The 24,829-nt window shown below is 38.5% G+C and overlaps 1 protein-coding gene across 1 annotated transcript in view; it reads left to right on the top strand.

The window, feature by feature from the left end:
• The first annotated feature begins 66 nt into the window (after nt 1-66).
• Nucleotides 67-24,829, top strand: part of LOC141444565 (uncharacterized) — a 105,793-nt gene continuing 81,030 nt past the window's right edge. Inside the window, exon 1 of the mRNA XM_074110126.1 lies at nt 67-506. Coding sequence (XP_073966227.1) covers nt 335-506 — 172 coding nt within the window. The 5' untranslated portion in view covers nt 67-334. The remainder of the gene's footprint in view (nt 507-24,829) is intronic.

Below are 24,829 nucleotides of genomic sequence, written 5' to 3'. Positions count from 1 at the left end.
TAATCGCGTACAGCGCCCTCTAGGGTATAATTTGTAATACTTTCCTTTTGTCTCCTTCAATCCAATATGGCGGTAAACGATGTATGAAAGGTACAGAATGTTATGATTTGAAACGAATAATAAAAATAGTAAAAAAGCAACGAAACACGTGAAAAAAACGCTACGACCGGTGTGCTAGCCACAAAACGCCGTTTATAATACAAACAGATCAGTACAGTGTTGTGTGTGTGTTCAAAAAATCGTGTTATTTATATTTGAAAAATTATATTTTTCTGTGTGGGATGAGCTTTCCTGATGCATCGCGGTGGTTTGCTATGTGACAGAAAGCGTAGATATGTCTGCCGATGCTGATAAGAACACGGCATGCCCGAATGTTAGTGTTTCTAGTGCGGACATCGAGTGTTACGAGGATGCGAAGAAGAAAAAAACCAACCGAACGGTCTGCTTTCCTGATGAGGAACACATTGTCACTCAATATTTCGAGCCCGCAAACCCTTGGCAAGATGGTAAGTCCTCTAACTTGGCACAATATCAACTCATTGTTTCAATATTCAATGAAGTTGTTTCACAGTAAATATTTCCTTATTCTACTGTTAAATAAAGACCTTTGTTTTCCATTTACACTTGATAATTTTATCATGCTCATAAGTTCACCAATTATCTCTCTTCCAAGTAAAAAAATAAGTTAACAAACCCAATTTGAAAAAATTGCTGCTGTGTTATGATATATTATTTTATAGGTATATTATTTTATACAATGCCATGCATACAGTTTCTGTTTAGAAGTATGTAATTCAATTGGATTTAGTCTTGATCACTGTACATCATTGATAGCTTGTAAAGAAATAGCCCACAATCACCTGTGGAAATATTAAAATTATTCACAAATCCCCATGAGAATTTTTTAAAAATATTTTTTAGTGAACCTACCATAGTCATGTATGCTAGGTACCTATATGACTGAAAAACTAGAAGTCTCTACATAGTTTGTCTTTCAGCACGGTTCTATGGGTACAGATTACCTCATAATAATACAAAATCTTAGGTAAACATTTAATTAAATCAGTTCAATATATATCTTTTTTGGTGAAACTTACTCTAGCAATTTAAAAATAATTTGTTGTAACAAATTTTATTATTTAAATTTTCTCATCATAAGTTGGCAAAATTAATATCTCTTGATCTCAATTATAACCTTAACCACTTAACTGACAGTTGTATATTTTTTGTAGCTTTGGCTGTTAAGAGTAAGACTTTTTGAAATTATGAAAACATGATATGTGGAATTAACCTTATCAAAATTAAGGTGTTTGGTTGATTTTGAAAGCATTCCATACATTATAGTATTTTTATAGTTGACTGTACCTAGTTTAACCCCTTGTATGCTTAAGACAGGGATCCCTGTCAAATTTATGGCTATCTTTTCGTATTATTTTTTTAATCAGCAGAATTTGTGCTTATTAAAACTGATGAGACTAGAAATCAGTACTTTTTTTAGTTCCCTCATACAAGGAGTTAAAAAAACTAAACATCTATTAAACCCCTAGTAAGTGGGAACAAAAAAAAATCTATATTTATGTCTCGATCTGTTTTAATAAGCATAACTTCTGCTCATTTAAATAAAAAAGCAAAAAGATAGCTTTAAATTTGGCATGGATATGCATACTAAGCATAAACGGTGTTAAGTACCAGAAACGGACTTGAATATATCTTTTCTGTGGAGTAAACTGAAACATAATAATTTAATTATTCAGGGTTGTATCCATGTGCGGTCCAGTGGGGAGGGTCACAGGAGACATGACCCCACCTCCAAAATAGTACTCGTCAATTTGAAAAGTCTTCTAAAATTTACAAAATAAAAATTACTTTTTCTTTCGCTTTAGGAAACTCCACTACTTTGTTACCTCCTGAACTCCAATACCTTCTGTTAACCCTGCAAATTCATGAGCCACCATGGACCCTTTTCTAAGGAAAAGTCATTACGATTTTCCTTGTTAATTAATGTGATGTTACGACGTTTACTGTGGAATAGTTCCATGGTGGCTCATGAACCATACAACACTGAGATGGAGACTACATAATTAAAAGTTATGTCTGTTTAATTGTATGATATTTCAGATATTTGAATATGGAATCACAATAAATTCTCAGCTTTTTTTTTTCATTTGGTAACAAACAAAATGTCTCTACTCTGCAGTCAAAGATGAATAGAATAGTTGATTAGGGTATTTCTATTGCCACAGTATTAAGGGAGAAATGATTGATTTACGATTTAACACTGCAGAACAGCCTGTATGTAGGAAGATACATAATACTTTTTTTAAAATTCGTCTAATCCAGAGGTTTCCTAACTTTTTTCTCATATATATCACTTTCAAAGTTTAACTGTTGTCAGTTGACCACCGCTGCTGCATTTTTACTATATTCTCAAAAGCCCCATTTTTTCACGCCAACATGGATCTTGGTCTGATCTGTGGATCTGCCTGGACCACTCTGATCTAATCAGACAATTTACAATATTAAAACATTCCTGCAGGAGGTAAGACACATTCTATTTGTTTATTTATTAGCCAATGAAAATTTACAGCATTAAGCATGGTTTCCACCGCAAACGGAGCAGCCTCTTTAATAACTTATTTAACTTACATCAAACAACTTCATAAGAGGTTTGGTGTAGGTACTTTCTCGCGGCGAGTCAGCTGGCGGTGTAAATTGGGTTTTACAGTTCATACCAATGCACTGTAAATTTAAAAACTAAGATAATATTACGTAATATCAATTCTATGATAGAATAAGTATAATACTTCCATAATCATATGGTGACATCATTCATGTTAGAACCTTATCCCGGCCAGTAAACAAGCCTTGTGATAACGGTCAGCTGTCTGCCAGTTAGTCTTATCAGCTGTTTATGCAAATATACAACAGAAACCTCCATGATTATAATACAAGAGTATTTATCAAAACGTTATGAAAAAGTTGCAATGTAGGAAATACTGTGCTGCTAAAGCAGTGTTTCCACCAGAGATGTGCGAGGATGTGTTGCGAGAAATGTGTTTTTCATGAACCAATAGAAACGCTTCACTATCCTTGCACAGCCCCGCTCTGGTAGAAACAGTTGAGCGGATTTGATTGATCAAAATTTGAATGTAATTTCATGCTAGTATAGAGAATTGTACAAATAGCAGGATAAGAAACCCTTTGTCTCATTACCATCTAATGCCAGTTGATGTAACTACTTATTCTATGCAAATAAATCTTCTATTATATTCTATTCAGTAAATCTTTCTTTTGTCAATCAAACAAAAAATGTTGAACATGTAGTTGCACGTGTCGTCACGCCGTGCGTTACTTTAGCTCGGCGTGACGTCACGCACGGCCCCCCCCCCCCTCCCGAACTTTGACGCGCTTCATTTCTATGATTTTTTGTTTGATTGACAAAAGAAAAAATATGTGTCCAATATTTTGTGATAATCTATAGTGCAATATTTCGCCTCTTTTAGCTAGCCCTCATTGCGTCGCAGGTGTGTTTTTAAACAGCGTTTCCACCTGAAATGTGCGAGGTTGTGTTGCGAGTACAGATGTATTCGTAGAGTCAAGTGCAAAGATAACGACATGGCCAAAGTTACAAAAATATGTATACACAACCTAAATGTTACGTGAAGTGCATAAAGTCAGGTCTACATTTTTGTAACTTTGGTCGTGTCGATATCTTTGCACTTGACTGTACAAGTTGCGAAAAATTTCCAAGAACTTGGAAAAGTTCTTGGGCATTTCTGGAATTTTCACAAGATTTATAGGAAATTAGCTGTTGCCCGCGACCCCATCCGAGTACAAGTATGAAAAATAGTTTACGTCCTATTCTCAGACCTACCTAATATACATAAAAAAAAACATAAAAATCGGTCAAGCCGTTTCGGAGGAGTTTGGTATAAAATTCTCTATATATATTAGATTTAATTAAAACAAACGGAAAGTTTCAATCTTCATACAAAATTGTTAGAAGTTTCCGATATTTATTGGCGGACTTTTTTGAGGCCCGGGGCGATCTTTAGTTTTTCATTTACCAAGTTATCACCACATAAACATTTACAAGTGAAGCAAAGAGTATAAGTACCTATGTAGAAAAGAGTGGCAACTCTATGGCCAGATTTGCATGTATAAGCGCTATCTCGCGGGTGTACCTAAAACGAAATTTGACATAACACACATGCACGCACACAACAAACTTAACGTCCATAAAGCCCAGTTTGGACCTGAAGAAAAATTGTGCAAGTTGCATTACATCTCGAGGCCGTAAGTAAAGCAAACGACAAACGAGTTTGAGGTGGTCACTTGGTCAGTCGAGACGAGCAACGTAATACAACTTGCACAATTTTTATTCCAGATCTAAGCTGAGCTTAATTTCTCTTTGCCAAGTCGACGTTTGACATATTTATGTCAATTTCGTTTTAGCATCTCATAACAGAGGCGCTGAAGTGCCCGTAAAAAAGTGTCGTTTTAAGTGTGCCCCCTCTGAAGTGAAGCGACGTCCGGCACGCAAAAACTTTTTTTTCTATGCTGGCCAATGCGAAACCGGGGCCCCCTCTAGGTGTGGGCCCGGGGCGCACCGCCCCTGCCCCCCCCCCCCTAGTCCGCCGCTACCGAAATTTTCCTATAAGTATGAAAAATTCCGCAATTTTGGAATGTTTCCTTTGGCACAGTGTTGCGAGAAATGTATTAGTCATTATCATGAACCAATACCAACGCAACGCTTCATTTAACCTATCCTCGCTCAGCTCAGCTCTAGTGGAAACAGCTCGGCGGAGCGAGGATAGGTAAATGAAGCGTTTCTATTGGTTCATGACAAACACGTTCCTCGCAACACATTCGCACATCTCTAGTGGTAACGCAGCTTAAAGCTCTTGTTTAATTTCGTTGGAATTCATCCATGATCGTCTTGAGAGGCCATAGTAGGGTTCCCAGCCACATCTTTATAGTCTAAATCCGGGAGCACAAAAAAAACCGGCCAAGAGCGAGTCGGGCTCGCATATTGAGGGTTCCTTCCACAAATCATAAAACGGACAAATTCATTAAATAAATAAATAAATAAATATAACGGGACAATTAACACCAATTAACCTAGTCCCAAAGTAAGCTTAGCAAAGCTTGTATTATGGGTACTAAGCAACGGATAAATATAATTATTTAGATAGATACATACTTAAATACATATTAAACACCCAAGACCCGAGAACAAACATTCGTATTTTTCATACAAATATCTGCCCCGACACGGGAATCGAACCCGGGACCTCAAGCTTCGTAGTCAGGTTCTCTAACCACTAGGCCATCTGGTCGTCATTAATTTTAAGTTGTTATTGTGTTAGGTTATTTACAACGAATTACTATACGTTATGCCTATCCAATTTATTAAAAGGGTAAACAAACCGATTTCATCAAAATTCTTGTATAAACACCCACTGGATCGAATCAATAACACATTTATCTATAATTCGTGTCTTTTAACTAGATGTCTTATCACTTTTTTCACCAAAATTCCCTTGATTTCAATATATATTTTTCATTTGAAAAATCTTCGTCAAAATCTGACTTTATTTCTTGATTGAAATATGTGTATAATCTGTAGTAGCATAGACAGCGCAGAGATGGCGGAAAATTTGACATTTTAAAAATCGATTAATGCGCGGATGAATAAGCAATTTTTATTTACTTTCCCTAAAATTAAATATAGTTACTGCTTTTATAATTGAATAAACAGTCTTTGGAATGAAATCAAGTATTGTAAATAATAAAATAGACAAAAATACATTAATCTATTATTATTATTTTATTTATTTTATCTATTTAATTAATAAATAATCGCCCATAAACATCTGCAACACCAGGGGTATTGCAGATGCGTTGCCAACCAAGAGGCCTAAGATGGGATATCTCAAGTGTCAGTAATTTCACCGGCTGTCTTACTCTCCACGCCGAAACACAACAGTGCAAGCACTGTGCTTCACGCAATACGACCACAAACCACCACATGTGCTATCGAAGCATCTGCGTCGTCTTCACGGTAGCATGGCATAGTTAGATGATTTCAAACACAATATACGCATTTGCTGGTCAGAATATGCTATCACATACTTTCAGCTGCTAAAGGATGCCATCGCATACTTTAAGGTCTGGTCAGGTCTTAGTATGGATTTCTATGAAAATCGCATTTTTTTTGTTCTTGTGTCACAAATTGCCAGATCGCCCCCTAAAAATTTTATCGATGGCCCCTTTCGAAAATAAGGGGGGAGGGGAGGATTGGTTATTTGAAATTCCGGGAGAATTTTGTTTTTTTCCTTGCGGGATGTAATTTTTTTTTAAATCCTGGGAGATTTCCCTAGGCCATAGGGCAGATTTTAGGCCGCTACGGCTTGAATCATAGTTAGTTGATAATTAATGTCGCGATCGCCCGTTGATTTAGATCACAGACTGCGCGTCGCGCATTGTTGGCAGCGCCGCGAGGTATGCTGCAGCGCGCGCGTTATGAATTGGCATGTGGATGTTGTACTTGTTATGTTAACAGTCAAACAGCCAAAAGGAAAGGTAATGATTTTATCAGTCTATGTATTTATTGATCAACTTCAGATAGCCTATGTTAACCAGAGAATGTGTAGTTTCAATAAGTGTTTTTTTTTTACTGCATTTGTTGGTTTTAGAGATAACCCTCTGACGACATACGAACAAATACAATGTTTACTAACCACTTTCGCTTTTCGCACTTTATTAAATACGCTTAACGTGTAAGGGTTTTGCTGACTTTCGCTGATAAGGGGAGGGGGGTTGTTAAAATTCTGCTTACGTAATGCTTGAATGACCCCAAAGCTGTGTAGTTATGTGTAAATTAAATATAAATATTATTTTTTAATTTAAAAAAAAACAGCATTACAGTAACACCCACCCAATGCGCTGTATAATACTATATATAAATGAGATGCAGAACTATTAAGAGATTTACAAATTCTTCCCTCTTCCCTAAAACGATGGAACACTTTACCCACCGGGCAGGCGGACTATTACGATATTCAAAATTCAAAATTGCATCTTACCGTCCTTCTTACTCTTCTAGAAAATACTATTAGAGTAAACGGGGCGGCTCGATACGAAGTTCTAATTTCAAACTTCGGAGTATAAAGCCAGATGTCGAAGTATATATCCAGGAACCAATTCTTGACGATGGTACTATATTTAATAATCAACTCAAAACCTCGCGAGCTGCCAAAACACCTCTACGTGAAAACATGGAAAATACCGCGTTTCCCTCCTAAATATACAGCATCCATTACTCAGAAAACAATGAAAATAGATTACGAACCATAGACCATAATTACTGGTTAACGCGTTCGCAGACGCAATAGTAATCGCCATTTCTGTGTGTCAAACGGTTTTTTTGAGCTGAGTCGCCCTAAGGGACTTGCTTTTATTTACTTGATTAGTCTTCAAAACTTATATGAGGTGCTTTATAGCCATACCCCGGGACTTTCGGGGCACGTATGATTGACATTAGCCAAAGAGTAGGTATCGAGTTAAAAAACAGAGTGCACTCTAGCTGGTTTCTAACTAATGAATAATTATAAATCAATTAGAAAAAAAAATACATGATATTTAAAAAACAAAAAATATTGAATTTTCGTAAGATGAAATCGTTTCAATCTTAATCAAATTAAGTTTAAAAAGATTTTTAATAAATTGAAGTTGGTTTTAAATAAGAATTTTGGCTAAGCACATTAAACATCATGAACGAATTGTTACAAGGCAATGAAGTAGAACTGCGATCGCAAATACATCGTGCAACAATTGATTTATTCAAGAAATTTAAATATACACCTATTACAACTGCTGACGTAGAAAAATCATTCAGTGGGTTAAAATGGATATTTACAGCAAGACGCCGCTGCTTAACTGTTCCAAATTTAGAAAAGATATTAATAATTTATTTCGAAAATCATATCAACTACTAAATTTACTGCAGGTAATTAATTAACGTTTTTTATTATTATCTCATAACATAACCCTTGGTACTAAACCTAAAATACTAGTATAGTTTACAATTCGCAGTGAGGTAATTATTCATTAGGCATAATATGATGTATTAATGTCTACTCTTTAGCAAATCATTCGTACCCCGAAAGTCCCGGAGTATGTTTATAGCAGATGGCGGCGTGCAGTCGGGAATAATCCACTATGGATGACTGAGAAGGGCCGGTCAAGACTCGCACCAGCTAAATACCCGACTGCACGTCCACAACTCCCTGGAGCTTATTAGGGGGAGGAGAGGGTTGGAGGGGTTTTGTCAAACGGTATAAGATGGCGGAAGCAAGAGATTGTGAATGCAATTGTACACGTGAGCATTTTAGTTCCCTAAACTCGAGGACCAACGGCTACCCTACGCTCAGGTTAGCAAAACTATACTTTTTGTCACCTCTTTTTTTTTTGACGCGCTCATATTAGCTTCATGTGTATCCTACTAATATTACTTATAAAGACGAATGTTTTTGAAGAAGACGTACGGATACGGAGCTACGTAACATCCCTTGATGTTATGGATATGGAACTATCCGATAGTTTCGGATATCCGAAATAAGAAACTTTTCATCACACTTGCTCGTAAACAGTGTCGTAACATGCAGGCTACCTTGGTTGCAACCCCCCAAATAAAACCCTCGACCTTAATGTGCTTGTCATGAAACCCGTGGTCGGTAAATGAGTCATTGCGCGTACAAATTTTCTTGTCATGAAGCCCAAGGTCGGTAAATGAGTCCGTGCCCGTACTGATGGCGCTGCGCGCGCTGCTGCAGGACCACATGCACACGCGGCTCAGGCACATGCTGAGGGAGGGGGAGGGGGAGGGCGGCGCTGCCAAGAGCGCAGCCTAAGGTATCGCCAATATTTGGAAGAATTATATTTTTTCTTTTAGAAATATTAAATTTTACTCGCAAATGTGATGAAAAACATTGTATGTCGCACGGGTGGTACTAGACTAGAATTACGAACATCGACTCATTAAAGCTAATTCTAATAGACTCTCGTTCGTAATTCCTTATTTACCGCCCTTAAGACACAATGTACTAAAATATCCGTAACCGTAACCGACTCCGATATAAAAATATCGGATAGTTTCGGACAGGGGCGGAGTCTTAAATGCGACAGGTTGTTTTTGCCTGGACGAGCTTACAGAACGGTCGTGCTCGTGCGCGTTCTCTGCATCTATCGTTACAAGCTTTTATTTAACTTGCCCTGTTTATTTGTTTGTTTGGGTCAAATCTTGGAAGTTAAATATGATCCACTTCCAGTGGTTCGATTGACTTGAAATTTGGCATACTTATGTAAATCTGGTGACAATACAATAACCTGGTAGTGAAATTCTGGTAGACAGGCCGGGATCGTCTGCAGAACGGAACTTCTCAACGATTAATGACATCGACATGAAATTTGGTACGGAAATGTAGCTTAGATGACAATGCAATAATAAAATACAGTCGGCAAAAAAGCTTGTATTAAAAATGTAATTTTTAACTAAAACTTATTTATTATTTCTATTGCTAAGTCGTAATTTACGACTCGTAACTATTACAATTAAAGTCAAATAATTTATATTCCTATTTGTAGGTATTTTACTTTTACACTTCCTTATAAATTCAATATCCGTAACCGTAACCGAAACCGGTATTATGTTTGACATTATATCCGTATGCATGCACATCCAGATCCGAAATGTTATATCCATAACATTCCTGGTATAGATAGCTGGATGTTTGTTACTCCTTTACGTAAAAACTACCTTGTAGATTTCGATGAAATTCGGTATGTAAACAGCTGGATATCTGAAATAACATATAGGCTACTATTTATTCCGATATTCCCACGAGATTGGGAAAAAAACTCGAAATCTCAACCGCCGGTTTAAGGTCACAGCTCATTACACCCTCCCGGCACCCGACCAACACCGCCTCGCCTCTAGCGGTTAGTATTCTTCATATGGATTTGTATGGGTATACGCTCACTACATTAACTCCGTAGCGTCACGGGATCGTCTCACTCGTGAGGTTGCCACGCGCGGATGGCGAGTGGACCACTCGATGACAGCCCGCTGCTCGCCGCCATAGTGACTACTAGGAAATTCGTGGACCACGCGAGGGCCACTCGTCAACGCGGACTCCACCGGTGGACCACTTGTCGGCAACGAGCTGTTTCCACTAGAGATGCGCTGAGCGAGTGTTTTTCAGCTTAGCTCTACTGTTTCCACCAGAGCGGTGCTGTGCGCAGGATAGTTAAATGAAGCGTTTCTATTAGTTCGTGAAAAACACATTGCTCGTAACGCAACCTCGCACATCTCTGGTGGGAACGCAGCCTAATGGTGATTTTCCACCGGCGAGGCGAGAAGAGACGAGGCGAGACGAGAATTGAAATTTGTATGCATTCTCGCGCGCCCGCCGCGGGCGCCGCCATACAATTTTCAATTCTCGTCTCGCCTCGCCGGTGGAAAACCACCATTAGGGTGTACGTTAAGCAGTAAAGTAAGGCAGGCAGTAGAGCTCCAAGACAGAACAAGCGTAACCTAGCCGTGTTTGGGTTTGAAAGAAAATATTCCAAAATAGATTATTCAACATTTTCTAATCACATGCCATCTATAAATACTCCACTTGGGCCTATCAGTGTGGTATAGGTTTTTTTGGCAGATAACGCTTTATCTGATCTAGTTTCAGCTAGTATACTTATTGTATGAAGTACATGTAACTATGTATACACTGAGTTGTAGCAAGCATAATGCGCGTTGCTTTCGTCGTATATTCCAATCAAATTGACCCGTTATTTTATAGTCGTGTATAGTCGACCTAGTAAGTGCTCTACCATATTTTGTGACAGTTCCTATACCAAAAAAAAAAAGTTTTTACCCGACTGCTTTTAAATATAAGCTTTTATTTATGCTCTTAAAAAAAACATTATAAGTACACTAAACCGGTCAACTCATTAGTTCAGTACATTACAAAATTTATTTCGTCACTCCTTTGAAAAATCTCGTATCTCAAATCAATTCGTCAACAAATTTGATCCTTACAACAATGTGCATTAAGTTCACTCGGAAAGATTTCTATTTTGTATACCAGCTTTTTTCAAAGTAGTGACTATTTGATGTTAAAGTTTGTTACGAGATTAACTTGAAAATAAGAAAAGAAAAAATGAAAATAAAAATATTTATTGAGAAAAGAAACGTTTTGCAGTGGAGCCCTAGACTGGGCATGTATCTTTGGACCCGTACTTCTATATACAATTATACTTCTTCCGTAAAGCTTTCCCATTGATGTCATATATATTTCCTCTCTATTTATTCTGCCGGCCTGACCCTGAAATAACGGAGCTCGTAAACAGCATAGTAATAGCACTAGGATATTATCAACAAATACCTATATCTGCGGTGGTTTTCCGTCAACAACTGATAATGGAAATATACATAACAATCCGCAGCGCGAATTTCATACCTAATGATTGAGTATAGCACCTGTAATAATATCTGCTACAGCTGAGCGTGCAAAAATATCTGACACGTGCAGTCGAACAAATCGAATCGTGATCCAGGGTTAGAACCTTTGTGCTACTGATGTCATGTTGATATCTCATACTTTTGTCAAGGAAACCATATTGAAATTGATTATTAAAATGTTCCACCCTGGGCCATGATTAAACTTGTTCGTCTGTAAGTGTACAGTCACAAAAAAACACCCCGAACTTTTTAGAAGCAGGCCCGATGTCTTTGTAGGTAAACAGAGAGCTCAATACAAGAACCTATTATACCACCCTGCTTGTCGTGCTGCTATCTATCGCAGAAATGCGTATAATATGTGCATTATTTTATGCAACAATCTTTCAGCAGATTTGAGACAAATGGAATATAATAAATTTGTAAAGGAAATTACTAGATGGCTCCACGTAAATTGCTTTTATAGTGTAAAAAAAAATCTAGAATTTTATAATTGTCATTAATTACCATGCACATTATATATATTGTATTTTTTTTAAACACCGACATTACTATGCACATGATGTAATTTAATTTAACTTGTAATGTATGTACAACTTTTGCATGTCGTTCACCGACTGAATACTGTACTGCTTATGATTGTTTTTTTGGAGTCTTTTTGTAATTTTTATTTCAACTCCAAATTTGTTACTTTTGCGGGTATCCCGTGAAACCATATCGAAAATACAAACTGAGACATGCCGACTGAGTGTGACGTCTCTCGATGAGAGCGGAACATAGATGTCGCTAGTGCTGCTGCATAAGTAGCGTAGTAGAAATAAGCAACCTGAGATATGTATGCATAGGAAAAATTCGTGTCTAGATTCCTGTCCAGCGGTGGTGTAGGGGTTATAGCACGCAGCACGGATTGCTGAGGACCTGGTTTCGATTCCCAGCGCTGGTCTCTTTTTCTGGTTTTTCTGTGCATCCATGTCTCAGTTTGTATTTTCGGCGCTAGTATTATAGTTTGGAGTCTGATAGATGTACCGCATGAATTAATCGTAACAAGTGTTCCTTGCTAAACCAACTTATTTTTTTGTGTGTTTAGCGTGTTAAGTCCCGTTTCTGGTAATTAACTAAACGTGCTTATAGTTTTTTAAACTATTAAGGTTTTTATTATTGACCACCGGATGGCCAAGTGGTTAGAGAACCTGACTACGTGCTTCAGGTTCCGGGTTCGATCACCGGCCGGGGCAGATATTTAAGTACGAATAATACGAATGTTTGTTCTCGGGTCTTGGATGTTTAATATGTATTTATCCTTTTTTCAGTCTGTGGGTCACCTCATTAAGGGGGTCGCATCGCAGTCGCATCGTTATAGAGTATGATCATTCAATGTTTATATTATTAATGTAAGATTAATCTGTCATCTCCCAGGATAACAGGATCAAGGAATTTGGGCACAGGTCAGCAGGGGGTCGCCAAAATGTTTCTGATCCAGGGGGGGTCGCGTCCTGATAAAGTATGAAAAACAATGATCTATACCTAGTGCCATCCACGAAGACGCGTGGTTATAAGAACCACGGCACGCGTCATCGTGAATGACTCTACCTATATATAAATAAGTATGTTTATCCGTTTCCTAGTATCCATAGTATAAGCTTTGCTTAGTTTGGGACTAGGTCAATTAGTGTCAAGTGTCCCATGCATGATATTTATATATTTTATGTTTTTATTAACCAGCCTTCAGGCCTTATCGAGAACTCGTTGCTCTCACGTGCCAACTTTATCTTTATCTCTATCTGCAAGATTGGTTAGTAACATATTGTTTGAACGATTATTAGTGTAATAAGGCTGCGTTTCCACCAGAGATGTGCGAGTATGTGTTGCGTTGCGATGAAAACGTTTTTCATGAACCAATAGAAACGCTTCATTTGCCTATCCTCGCTCAGCGTTTACAGCTGACTGAAGAAGGGAGGCACGGGGCGCTTATTCATCCTTCATTAATCTCCGTCTTATATACGTCCCACTGCTGGGCACAGGTCTCCCTTAGTAGGTAGTCCCACGCGCGCCCAGTCCGGTTTGGGAACTCCACACACATCTTTAATCTGAAGTCTATGTAAGTTTCAAATGTAGTCGCACATAAATCGATACTCAAATTTTTCGAGGATGGAGTCGCAGGCTAAAACTATATTAAATACCTACTAATTGTAGCCCGCGACTGTTGTGTCAGTGGCGTGGCGTCAGATATTTTCGTGGTAAAGCCGAAGCAAAGATCGCGTATATCTTTCATAAATCATGTATTCCTGGTAGTCCTCATCATCATCATCATGTCAGTCGAAAGACGTCCACTGCTGGACATAGGCCTCCCCCAAGGCTCTCCACTCAGACCGGTCTTGTGCTTGCCGCATCCATCGCGATCCCGCGATCTAAACCAGGTCGTCGCACCATCCTGTTGGGGGCCTACCGACAGCTCGTCTCCCGGTCCGCGGACGCCATTCGAGAACCTTCTGACCCATCGGCCATCAGTCCTGCGAGCAATGTGCCCCGCCCACTGCCACTTTAGTTTCGCAATTCTTCGGGCTATGTCGGTAACCTTAGTTTTATTGCGGATATCATCATTTCTGATCTATTCCGCAGAGAAACCCCGAGCATAGACCTCTCCATAGCCCTTTGAGTGACTTTGACTTGTTGTCCTATTTTTTTAATATCGGGCAAGCCGATGAGAATAGGATTCTATGGACGCTTCGCCACTGGTGTTTCCCTAGGTGTCAAACTGTTTCCATACCAAATTTAATTTAAGTTGATTCAGTTTTAGCCATAAAGACGTAACAGATAGACAACAGATAGACACATACACACACACACACACACACACACACACACACACACACACACACACACACACACACACACAAACATCACGCCTGTATTCCCAAATGGGGTAGGCTGAGCAGAGCACACGAAACGTTACCGCTTCGGAGTCACTTTTAGCAATTTTAGCAAGATTTTGAACATGAAACTACCGTGAGACTCACTCATATTAAATGATATTATACCGGATAACTCACGTCTTAAACCGAGTTTAGCTCGACATGTTTCGGGCTATTTCGTAGTCCTTCCTCTCAGGAGCATGCGACTCGGCGGCTGCCGCAACACGTGGGCTACGAAATAGCCCGAAACATGTCGAGCTAAACTCGGTTTAAGACGTGAGTTATCCGGTATAATATCATTTATTAATTTTAGCAACACTTACACACAACACAACAGATACTCTCCTCGCGCATTTAAAGTAGTAAGGACAAGTAGTGATTATGTTGGTATCTGTATAGTTACACGCTGTAATTGGTTTGCGGTCAATTAAATCGTAGAGCGGAGGCAGTGGCCGCCAACCTGGCTCCCTTTCGTCTATTTTTATTGGCATACATTTCAATCGCAGTCAGCGTGCAGTTTGCGTGCAGTTCTGTCAACTGCAATGAGTTTTGCTTTCTCTGGTCTTAGGAATGATACCTTATAGCCCGTTTCACATTTATTTGTCGTGTTGTGTCGTGACGCATCAGAACGGTATCGGTTTCATACATTTTATATGGTTGCGTTCATATTTATCTGATGCAGTGTGTTGTGACGGCTTGCGTTGTGTCGCATTACAAGCATAGAGAGAGACAGAGAGCATCACGATAATTTGTTCTGCCGCCTTAGCGCCTTCGCTAACTCGCGTGGCGTGCTGTTTCAATAGGTTTCAATTGAGCAAAGACCTGCCTCACGCAGCGCTGCTCCATCAGGGTCTCCCCACGTCTGTCGACGCGGAATCGGCAAAAGCCGATAGAAAGAAAACCTTTTAAGAAGGCATGGTTCGGCTCAGGCGCCCGCTCCGTGTACCCGCGCGATTTAGCGGAGACCCTTAAAATCATAAGTAATAACCATATCCTAATTTATTACAAAACGAAATATAGCACGACGGCACATCACATAACAAGTTTGCAGTTGTGCCTTTTTTATTTTTTTATTCAAGATATTTTAATAGCTTACATAATAATTATGATCAGCGAGCGAAAATCGTGAACGATTTATCTATTGCTGATTGTTGCACGCTTACAACGTGTCATTGATCAATTATAAATAATGCCTACTTAGCGGTAATGTCTTATACTATGGTCTCGCAAAATAAATACTGCTGTAAACTACCTACTACATACATTTCTCAGGTTTTGAGCTCTAGTTCTACGTAGTTGAATTGTTTGGTCTGTTGTCGATCCCTGCTTTTGTTAAGCGCCCGCGCACCTCAGACTGCGCGGCGGCGGAACTGGTCCGACCTTGAGCCTCGCAGGCTCACTCAGGCTTATTAACGTAATAAATAAATAATTAATGCTTCATTAAAAAGTTAGCCAAGCAAATAAGAGATTCCTCGGACAAATAATAAGTATAACATTCAGAGCTAGAATAGCAGTTATTCTATACTAGCTTTTGCCCGCGGCTTGGTCCGCGTGGAATTCGGTTCGGGCTTCGGGAACTGTGCATTTTTCCGGGATAAAAAGTATTCTCTGGCCCATAAACTATCTCTATGCCAAAAATCACGTCTATCCGTCGCTCCGTTTCGTAAGGTTGCGTTTCCACCAGAGATGTGCGAGGAGCGAGGAATCTGTTTTGTATCCTACCGGGTTGTTTGGAACTAATCTCGAAATACCCATTACTAGGCACCGGAGTTTTCATCGCACGATAAGACGTTAGCGAGCCATGGAGTCGACATTAGCAAGCCGATGTCTCCATTACTTAATACGAACTAAGTCTTAGGTAAATGAAGCGTTTCTATTGGTTCGTGAAAAACACATGCCTCGCACATCTCTGGTGGGAACGCAGCATTAGTTCGTTTTACATTCTCCTTACCTTAGGCTTATTATAAGTTGTCTCTCTTCTCTTTTTAAATTTAAGAGCTATGCTCTTGTCGGTGGAGTAATCGCCACTCCGCACGGTCTTTGGCCAGCTGTTTGACTTAGGTCAATCATGGTCTTTCTCTATCTTGTCTTCCAGAAGGAAAAAATATTTTTTTCCTTCCAGCAGGTTAAGGAAGAAATTTTATTGTCGTGTCGTATCAACTGTCCTATCATATTTCCCCTTCGGTACTTTATGATCTCCACATTCCTTCATTTTCTTTTTTTTATTATTAGTTGTATTGTAGCTATAATAAAACTAATATCATAACAATACCAGCTATCTACCCTTGGCAACGCAAGCACAGGACATGAGATCACCAGCGGCGTTTAATTAATCTGAATTGCGGCAAGTTTTGTTTAATGATAGCAATAAATTATCATCCGAGTTTGACGTGACAGCATACCGTTTACATAAGTACCTGGGCGACTAAGCTCCGAGCGAAGCTAAAACTCACCCGCTTTTTTAGATATAATAAGACCAAGTAGATCGGTTGTTCACACCTGAAAACCTAGCAAATTTCAAAAGTATTGTTAAAGGTGTTTTTCCAGATCCCCGAAATTAATGCAAGGTTAGCTAATTATTAAACTGTAAGATTTAGATAACCTCATACAAATGCCTTAATTAATTCAAAAAAATCATGCAATATACAAATGTCCCTAATTAATTCAAAAAATATTCGTATGTTTTGATAAGTCAGAAATTCTACATTCCCAAAAGGTACACTTACCGAATTGGAGTACTTTCTTGAAAGGTGCACTATTTCAAAAAGTACCTACACTTGTCCAAACGCATACTTTCCCAAAAGGTACGCATGCTCAATTGGGTCTACTTACGCACTATTTAATAATAATAATATTTATTTATTCAGACTGTATATCCATTTTGTTAATAAACATTAAAATTAATCACTGTCGAAGGTTAGTAGGATGTCATACAAATAGCAAAAAATAAAATAAAATTAAATAAAATTAAATCAATATAATAATATATTTTTTACATGAAGGGCTATCCTCCTCAGCAACGGCGAATCCCACCTGTCACTCAACGCATTCATCAACGCATTTCCAACTTTATTATCTTTCTTTTCTATTTGAGAAAATTACCAGCATCTGAAGGTGTTCAATTATCTGCCACAGCCACAGAATAGATAACAGCGGAGCGTGCAATAATATCTGGCACGTCTTATCGGCCCTAGAAATAGTCTTACCAGACATTTGGATATCTAAATATCTGGTAAGCACGCACGCATTATGTATGTGAAATATTGGTGCTGGTGACTATACCTAGCGATAATTCATAATCCAACACCAGGAACCAACCCCACCTCCCCCCAATATCGAGTTGATGGAAGGTGCATTTCGGTAACTTGTTGCATACTTATCTCAACTTTGAGTGGAGGTGTGGGTTGGTTCCTGTTTGCAGAACTACGTCCAATTTTAAAAACGCCTTCTCAGAAAATATTATAATATCTTCTCAGAATGTGATCTATCTGAAAAATTGCACTTTTTAACCCCCGACGCTAAAAGAGGGGTGTTATAAGTTTGACCGCTATATGTTTTGTGTGTCTGTCTGTGGCACCATAGCGCTTAAACGGGTGGACCCATGGACCGATTTGAATGCGTTTTTTTTTTATTTGAAATCAAGTTTTCTAGCGATGGTTCTTAGACATGTTTCATCAAAATCGGGTTTGCCGTTTTTGAGATATTGAACTTTGAAGTGACCAAGCCGGGGGTTTTCCAACTTTTTGCTTGTTAGGTTAGGTTAATGAGAAGGTGTTCCAAAAAGTTATCCTTCTAAAGCAGGGTTTCTCAAAGTGGGGTACGCGAACCCCTAGGGGTTCGCTATTCGACGGTAGGGGGTTTGCGACAAGGTTTACGTGATGGTGGCTGCAAGACTGGCATGATGATTAAGATTGGTTTTTGGAGTTTTTTTGTATTTTTTATTTCAACTCCAAATTTGTTACTTATTTGTTTGTTATTTGTTGTTGTTATTTGTTTCAGTTTGTACTTTCGTTGGCAAGATGATTCTTACCTTTATTTGTTACCTTTTATTGAAATAAATAATATACATTATATTATGATAATGATTGAAATAAAAATAACCTTAGTTACTCCAACAGTCAATTTTATTACTTTCTTTTTGGAGGTAGGGGTTCGCTGTCGTCTAGAAACTTTAACAGGGGTACGTGGAGCCATAAGTTTGAGAAACCCTGTTCTAAAGCAGTGCATTTGAAAAAAGGGAGTACCTAACTAATCTTACATGCTTGTATTTAGTTGCACCTGACCCGTTGTCTATCTGTCTGTAATCAAATCTTGCAAGTTAAATTCGACCAACTTCCAGTAGTTGGATTGACTTGAAATTAGGTATAATTATGTAAATTGTATGTACGTAAACTCGTCTTCACAGGACTTCACAGGACTCTTCAACGGTTAATGGCATCAAGTTGAAATTTGACAAAAGTCATCAAAATGTACATCCATCAAAAATGTTACAGTGAGAATCTAGTAACTATTGGGACTGAAAAAGCATCTGGTGGAAATATATGTCTAAATACGTTGTACTATAAAAACAAGAGGTTATTGAGCGCTGCTTGACCTCCCACGCACTAGTTTCGGCATTGCCAAGGGCATTGCTAATGAATGCCGACGAAAACTAACCGAATCTAGAACCAACTACGTTACTAGGCCATTCACTCCATTCAGGTGGCAGTCTAAGGTTACAGATGTGCAATTTGCGGAAAGTTTCCAAAAAGTCCAAAAAGTTTTTTTTATCACCGCCGCCCATGGACACCTACAGCATTATTAGGACTGCGGGTGCGTTGCCGGACCAAAAGGGGGGCTCAAGGGGCAAGGGAGGAGGAGGGGAGCTGGGCCTCCGGATCTCCCACTCACCGTACGAAACACAGCGCAAAACTACTATTTCACGCCGGTATTCTGTGGGAGTGTGGTCCTAACCCGTTCGAGCCGGCCCATTTGTACTGCAGCCAGCAAAGTGGTTACAGTAAGGCTCTACCACATGTAAGTTCTAGGAAATTTCTGGAAATTTTCACAAGAAATATAGTAAATTTTAATTTAAGAAACGGAAAGCTTCAATCCCCATACAAAATTGTGAGATGTTTCCGAAATTTTCTTATGGGAAAAATTCCGTATTTTTGGAAAGTTTCCGTTGGCACATCAGTATAATTAGAATTTACCTATAGTAGCCTGCTAGAGCGATGTGCAATGCATGTAGGACTCTCGCCCTCCTTATTCCTTGTACTCTCGCACAAAATAATGGTCTAGTGTACTATAATAGTAGATTATTGTCGTGGCCTGGAAGTAGGCAATTGCAGGCTGAGTATGAGTATTAAACGGACGAGCTTGCGAGTCCGTTTAACTAATACGAAGCCAGCAATTGCTATTCCAGCCGAGGCTAATATAAAGCTTTTCTCAAAAATGGTGAATAATTCTGAAATAGAATAAACTTTTTCCCAAAATATATTGTAAAATTTAATTTTATTCCAATATTTTTCTTATGCTTTCCCGCCTTTTTTCATTAAAAATAAACTGCAGGTGTATTTTTCCACCGAAAACACCACAAGCTATTTCAGACCGAATAGAAAAAGTCCGGAGTTCCAACAAAATATCTGATACCGGCCATTAGACTTGGCTGTATACGACTTGTGCCAACATTTCCATGGCCTTTTAACTTTAAAAAAAAAGTGACTGATTGCAGGCGCACTAATTCATTATTGTCGAGCTAGCGCGCCTGCAATCTTTTTAACTTTTTAATTTTTCGCTGACCATAAACTATGCACTTCACCTTCTGATATGTAAAGAATAATGACAACTTTTACGGACATTTTTGAGAAAATTCTAATTATGTAGTCCGTCAGTTATATTATCAGAAAATATTGGTCTCGTATTTTTTCATTCGTCAATAAAAAAATATATGAACATATAAACAGCTACTTAGGTACCGCGAGACGGCCCGCCAAGCGACACTTTTTAATTAGATACGGCACGGCGTAACGTCACGTCACGGCGTCACGGGCCTCCATTCCCGAACTTTGACGCACTTCATCTTTGTAATTTTTTAGGGTTCCGTACCCAAAGGGTGCCAACGGAACTCCGCTGTCCGTCCTTCTGTCGCAGGGCTCTATCTCCTGAGTTGTTATAGTTAGAGACTTTAAATTTTCACAGATTATGTATTACTGTGGCCGCTATAACAGCAAATACTAAAAATAGAATAAAATAAATAATTAAGGGGGGCTCCCATACTACAAACGTGATTGTTTTGCCGTTTTTTGCTTTCACTAGCTACAAGCTAGATATTAATAGCGGCAGCAGGCAGACGCTTGAAATATTCACAGAATCTTTAGTTGTATAACCACTTTAAAAATAAATAATTATATATATATATTTAAGGGGGCTTTTATACAATAAACTTGTTTTTTTGCCATTTTTTTGCTAATGTCAAATGTTGTATAGATAATGATAAGGAACCCTTGGCCAGTTTTTGTTAAATTGACGAAAGAAAAAAAAATCTGGTACGGATAATGTAATTGTTGGACTAAATGTAATATTTTAGTTTTTACCGACGTAACTACCCAACTGTTTACTATTGTACCTGAGTACTCCGGGTAATGCGGATCTATTTAAAGAGCCAGCACATAATTACCTCTAATGATGGTAACACAAATAGCAGATTAGTCATGCGACACGAATCAGTGTCCGCCCTCTTGTCTACCGTGTCCGTCACAACTTTTGGGCGGTTCGTTATCATGATTTATAATAATTGGATAGAGTGATGAGATCTCGTGGATTTGAATCTCTAGATAGTGTGAGAGTGGCGATATATTACCGTCGATGATACCTAAATGAAATGAAGCGTCTCAGCCGCCGATTTCTGTGTACTATTAAAAAGTGCTAATAAAAGGTTGCTAACTTTTTATACAAGGTGTTAATTAAATAACTGAAAACCTCGGACACCCCAAAAGTATTTTTCATTAAGTAAGTTGATTGAATTTATTTTTTAATATCTTTATTATTTTAGAAGATATTGGTGTGTTTTGCTGAGTCAGTAATTCTACTTCATTTCTAACTCTACATTCATGATTTGTATCTGTCAGTTACGCTTTGACGTTTTTAGAAGAAAATAATAGTGACAGTAAACCGGCCAGTATTAAATTATCAAAATATTATGCATCCTCGCTAAAATATTTAATTGGTGCCTGTTGCAGTCGTGACTTTTAAACTGGGCACGATAAAAAAGGAATATAAAAATCTTGGTACCTCTAATGGGTCCCGACTGTTGAACCTTACCTTAAATGAGCTTCTTGACAGAGTTCTAGACCACTGGACTTATTTTCTTCCTTTTAGTTTTAGCAGTCGGGTTTTTTGATTTATTTTATTTTATGTTTTATTTACACTTTTTTGATATTTATGTGAAAACGGTAGATTAGAAGTATTATAACCCATATATATTTAGAATGGGCTAATTATTAGCTTTCATTTGATACCCATATTGTTACAATAAAAAATATTTTTTTTCATTCCTCCGCCATATTGAAATATTATATAGCCTATGTCACTCCGACAGTTATGACAATCCAATTATACCTCATATGTTACAATCCGTCCAGCCGTTTAGGCTGCAGCGAGGACCAAAGAAATGGACATACATACCCACATACATAAATACAATACATACATACATACATACATACATACATACTTACATACTTACATACTTACATACATACATATATTTACAAAGGCGAACTTATCCCTTTAAGGGATCTCTACCAGTCAACCTTTGAGTGGATGAGAGGAGCATTCAGTTATAGGGACAGACAAAAAGTGAGTGAGTGACATGCCCGTGGTTATATAATTATTTTGATCGTCCTGTAGTATAAAATAGTATAATAGATGCACAGGTAAAGGAGCTAGCTAGACCAGCTGCGTAGTTCATGCATTGCGGCCGGTTGTGCATAGCATAATGCATGTTAAATGTGTTTAACTTAAACATCTGCAACTTTCTGGTCCTCGATGAAGAAAGTTTACCCTCCACTGGTCTAAATTGATGACTAGTTTTATAGAGATCCGACACGGCACTCGAAATGGCAGGAAAGTTTTACATATGTTTTGTAAATGAGCTCCAAAAACTATAGCTCTATATTATAACTAATGTCTACTCCACACGAACCCGCGCTTCACGTGAACCATAATATGAGTCACAATTTTGTATTTTTGAGGCGACCTCACGTGATTTGGAAGGCAGCCAAAATGATGGAACAATGAAAATTTCAAGTTCTAGGCTAAGTTCACTAGACTGAGTAAAATGTTTTTTTATTCGACGTTTTACTACGAAATGTAGACCGACTTGCTTTAGAACTCCTGATACATTCGGCTACATTACCCTCTTTATATTCACAAGTTTTATTTAATAACTTACATCACACTAAAGTATTTAACACAGTAGATTTGCTACTCATATAGTAAAGGATCGACAATGCGAATCGGAATTATTTGCAAACATTCATGTCCATGATTACCTATAATCATTTCATTCATTTTATAATACGCCTTAGAAACCGCCTTACTTGACTTTTGACAATAGATTCGGAGAAGTGTCTCGATGGTTTTTGCCTGTAATACAATCTTGCAAGTTAAATTAGACTTATTTGACGCCAATAGTTCGAGGGAAAATGGGTAATTTCACCCGAGTTAGACACTCTACTTTTCATTTCGACTGTGAGGAAAGTAAAATACTACAGAAAAAATGAGAATAATAATAAATTGAATTTATTTATATCCAAACTCCAACGGTTCCTTTTCGACTGGCCACTTGCCACTTGCCAAGTTTCCACGGCCGACTATAAAAAAAAAACGAGTTGGTCACAACCAAGGAACTTATATACAAAATTGGAGGTTGAACGCTGAACGAAGTAGTTTGACCATTATTACTTATTTATATATTCTATCTCTTTCTTTCACATTTCACGAATGATTTCCATCTCTTTCCTAACCTAACTAAAGAAAGAGAAGAGTTCGTGACGTAATAAAGATCAAATTTCTTGTTTCAAACGGATGTTCGGCGTGCAACCTCCAGTGTTGTATATAAGCTCCTTGGTCACGATGTGCATCTAGATGGCCATGCCGAAACGTGAAAAAAAGTGTCATTGACGTAACTCAATTATCTTCGACTCCGTGGCTAATCGAAAAATTAAAAAAAAATTACTTTCCACCCTAGAGATGAAAACGCAATTTTCCACCCGGCTAATCTACTCATGAAAATCAAACTTTCCGAACAGGAGAGATGAAAAAATATTATTTACTAGATTTGTAGGTTGGATGACAATTGACAATACGAGTACAGTCAATGAAAAAAGTATGTAATACCTAAGTAGTAAAAAGCTTGAATCTATGTAACTTCCATACTCTGAAACAATTTGTAGCCCGAAGACAGGACACCATTTCCCACAGATTTATTGTAATTTTAATATGTGAGAAATTTGTCAAGTCTGGCTTCGAGCCAGCGGGGATTGGCCTCTGGGGTGACTACTATTTCAACATTATTTTTGCGTGTTTTTTTCTCTGATGAAAAATGAGGAGATAGAGTCATCTGGTAGACAGAGAGAACCAAAGTATGCGACGTAGCCCAAAGGATTCCCAAAGTTACGAGGCAAGCTGGGCGCATTAAACAATATAAGTATCACGGGACACTTGACGCCAATTGACCTAGTCCCAAAGCAAGCCAAGCTTGTGCTATGGGACTCTATGGTGTTGCATTGAGTAGGCGATAAGGTAGGCAGCGCTAGTGCTGGTGGTGCGCTGCTGTGCAAACTACCAATTGACTACCTTGGAATCGACCCAATGCACGGCATTGCATGGGTAATAAACATACTAAAATAGATAGATACAATACCTAAGACTCGAAAGCAAACATTCGTGTTTTGCATACAAATATCTGCCCCGTCCGGAGATCGAACTCGGGACTTTAAGCTTCGTAGTCAGGTTCTCTGGCTACTAGGCTATCCGGTCCTCCGCATTGCCCGAAGATCTGATGGCCGTTAGTACCTACCAATACGTTCTTGAGTAGCAGTCGTGTACTGGAAGACGCGGCGTGGGTTAGCCCCTTCGCAAAGTGGACTAAAGATTTGGTAAAGGTCGCAGGTCTTCTCGCTCAGTGAGCTATGGAACGAGCTATGCTCGAAGTTTCTCTGAAGAATAGAATCCGGAACGAGACTATCCGGCACATAAATGAAGTCATCAACATAGCTTAGAGAATTAGCACGTTGAAGCGGCAGTGGGCTGGCCATATCTGCCGAAGAACCGACAATCGGTGGAGTAAACAATTTCTTGAGTGGAGACCGCGTCTCGACAAACTTAGCGTAGAACGCCCTCCGGCCAGGTGGAG

The sequence above is a fragment of the Choristoneura fumiferana genome, chromosome 30 (genome assembly GCF_025370935.1).
Source record: "Choristoneura fumiferana chromosome 30, NRCan_CFum_1, whole genome shotgun sequence".
Taxonomy (NCBI): Eukaryota; Metazoa; Arthropoda; class Insecta; order Lepidoptera; family Tortricidae; genus Choristoneura; species Choristoneura fumiferana.
Note: the sequence above shows the minus strand (reverse complement) of the source record. Positions and strands in the feature narration are given on the sequence as shown.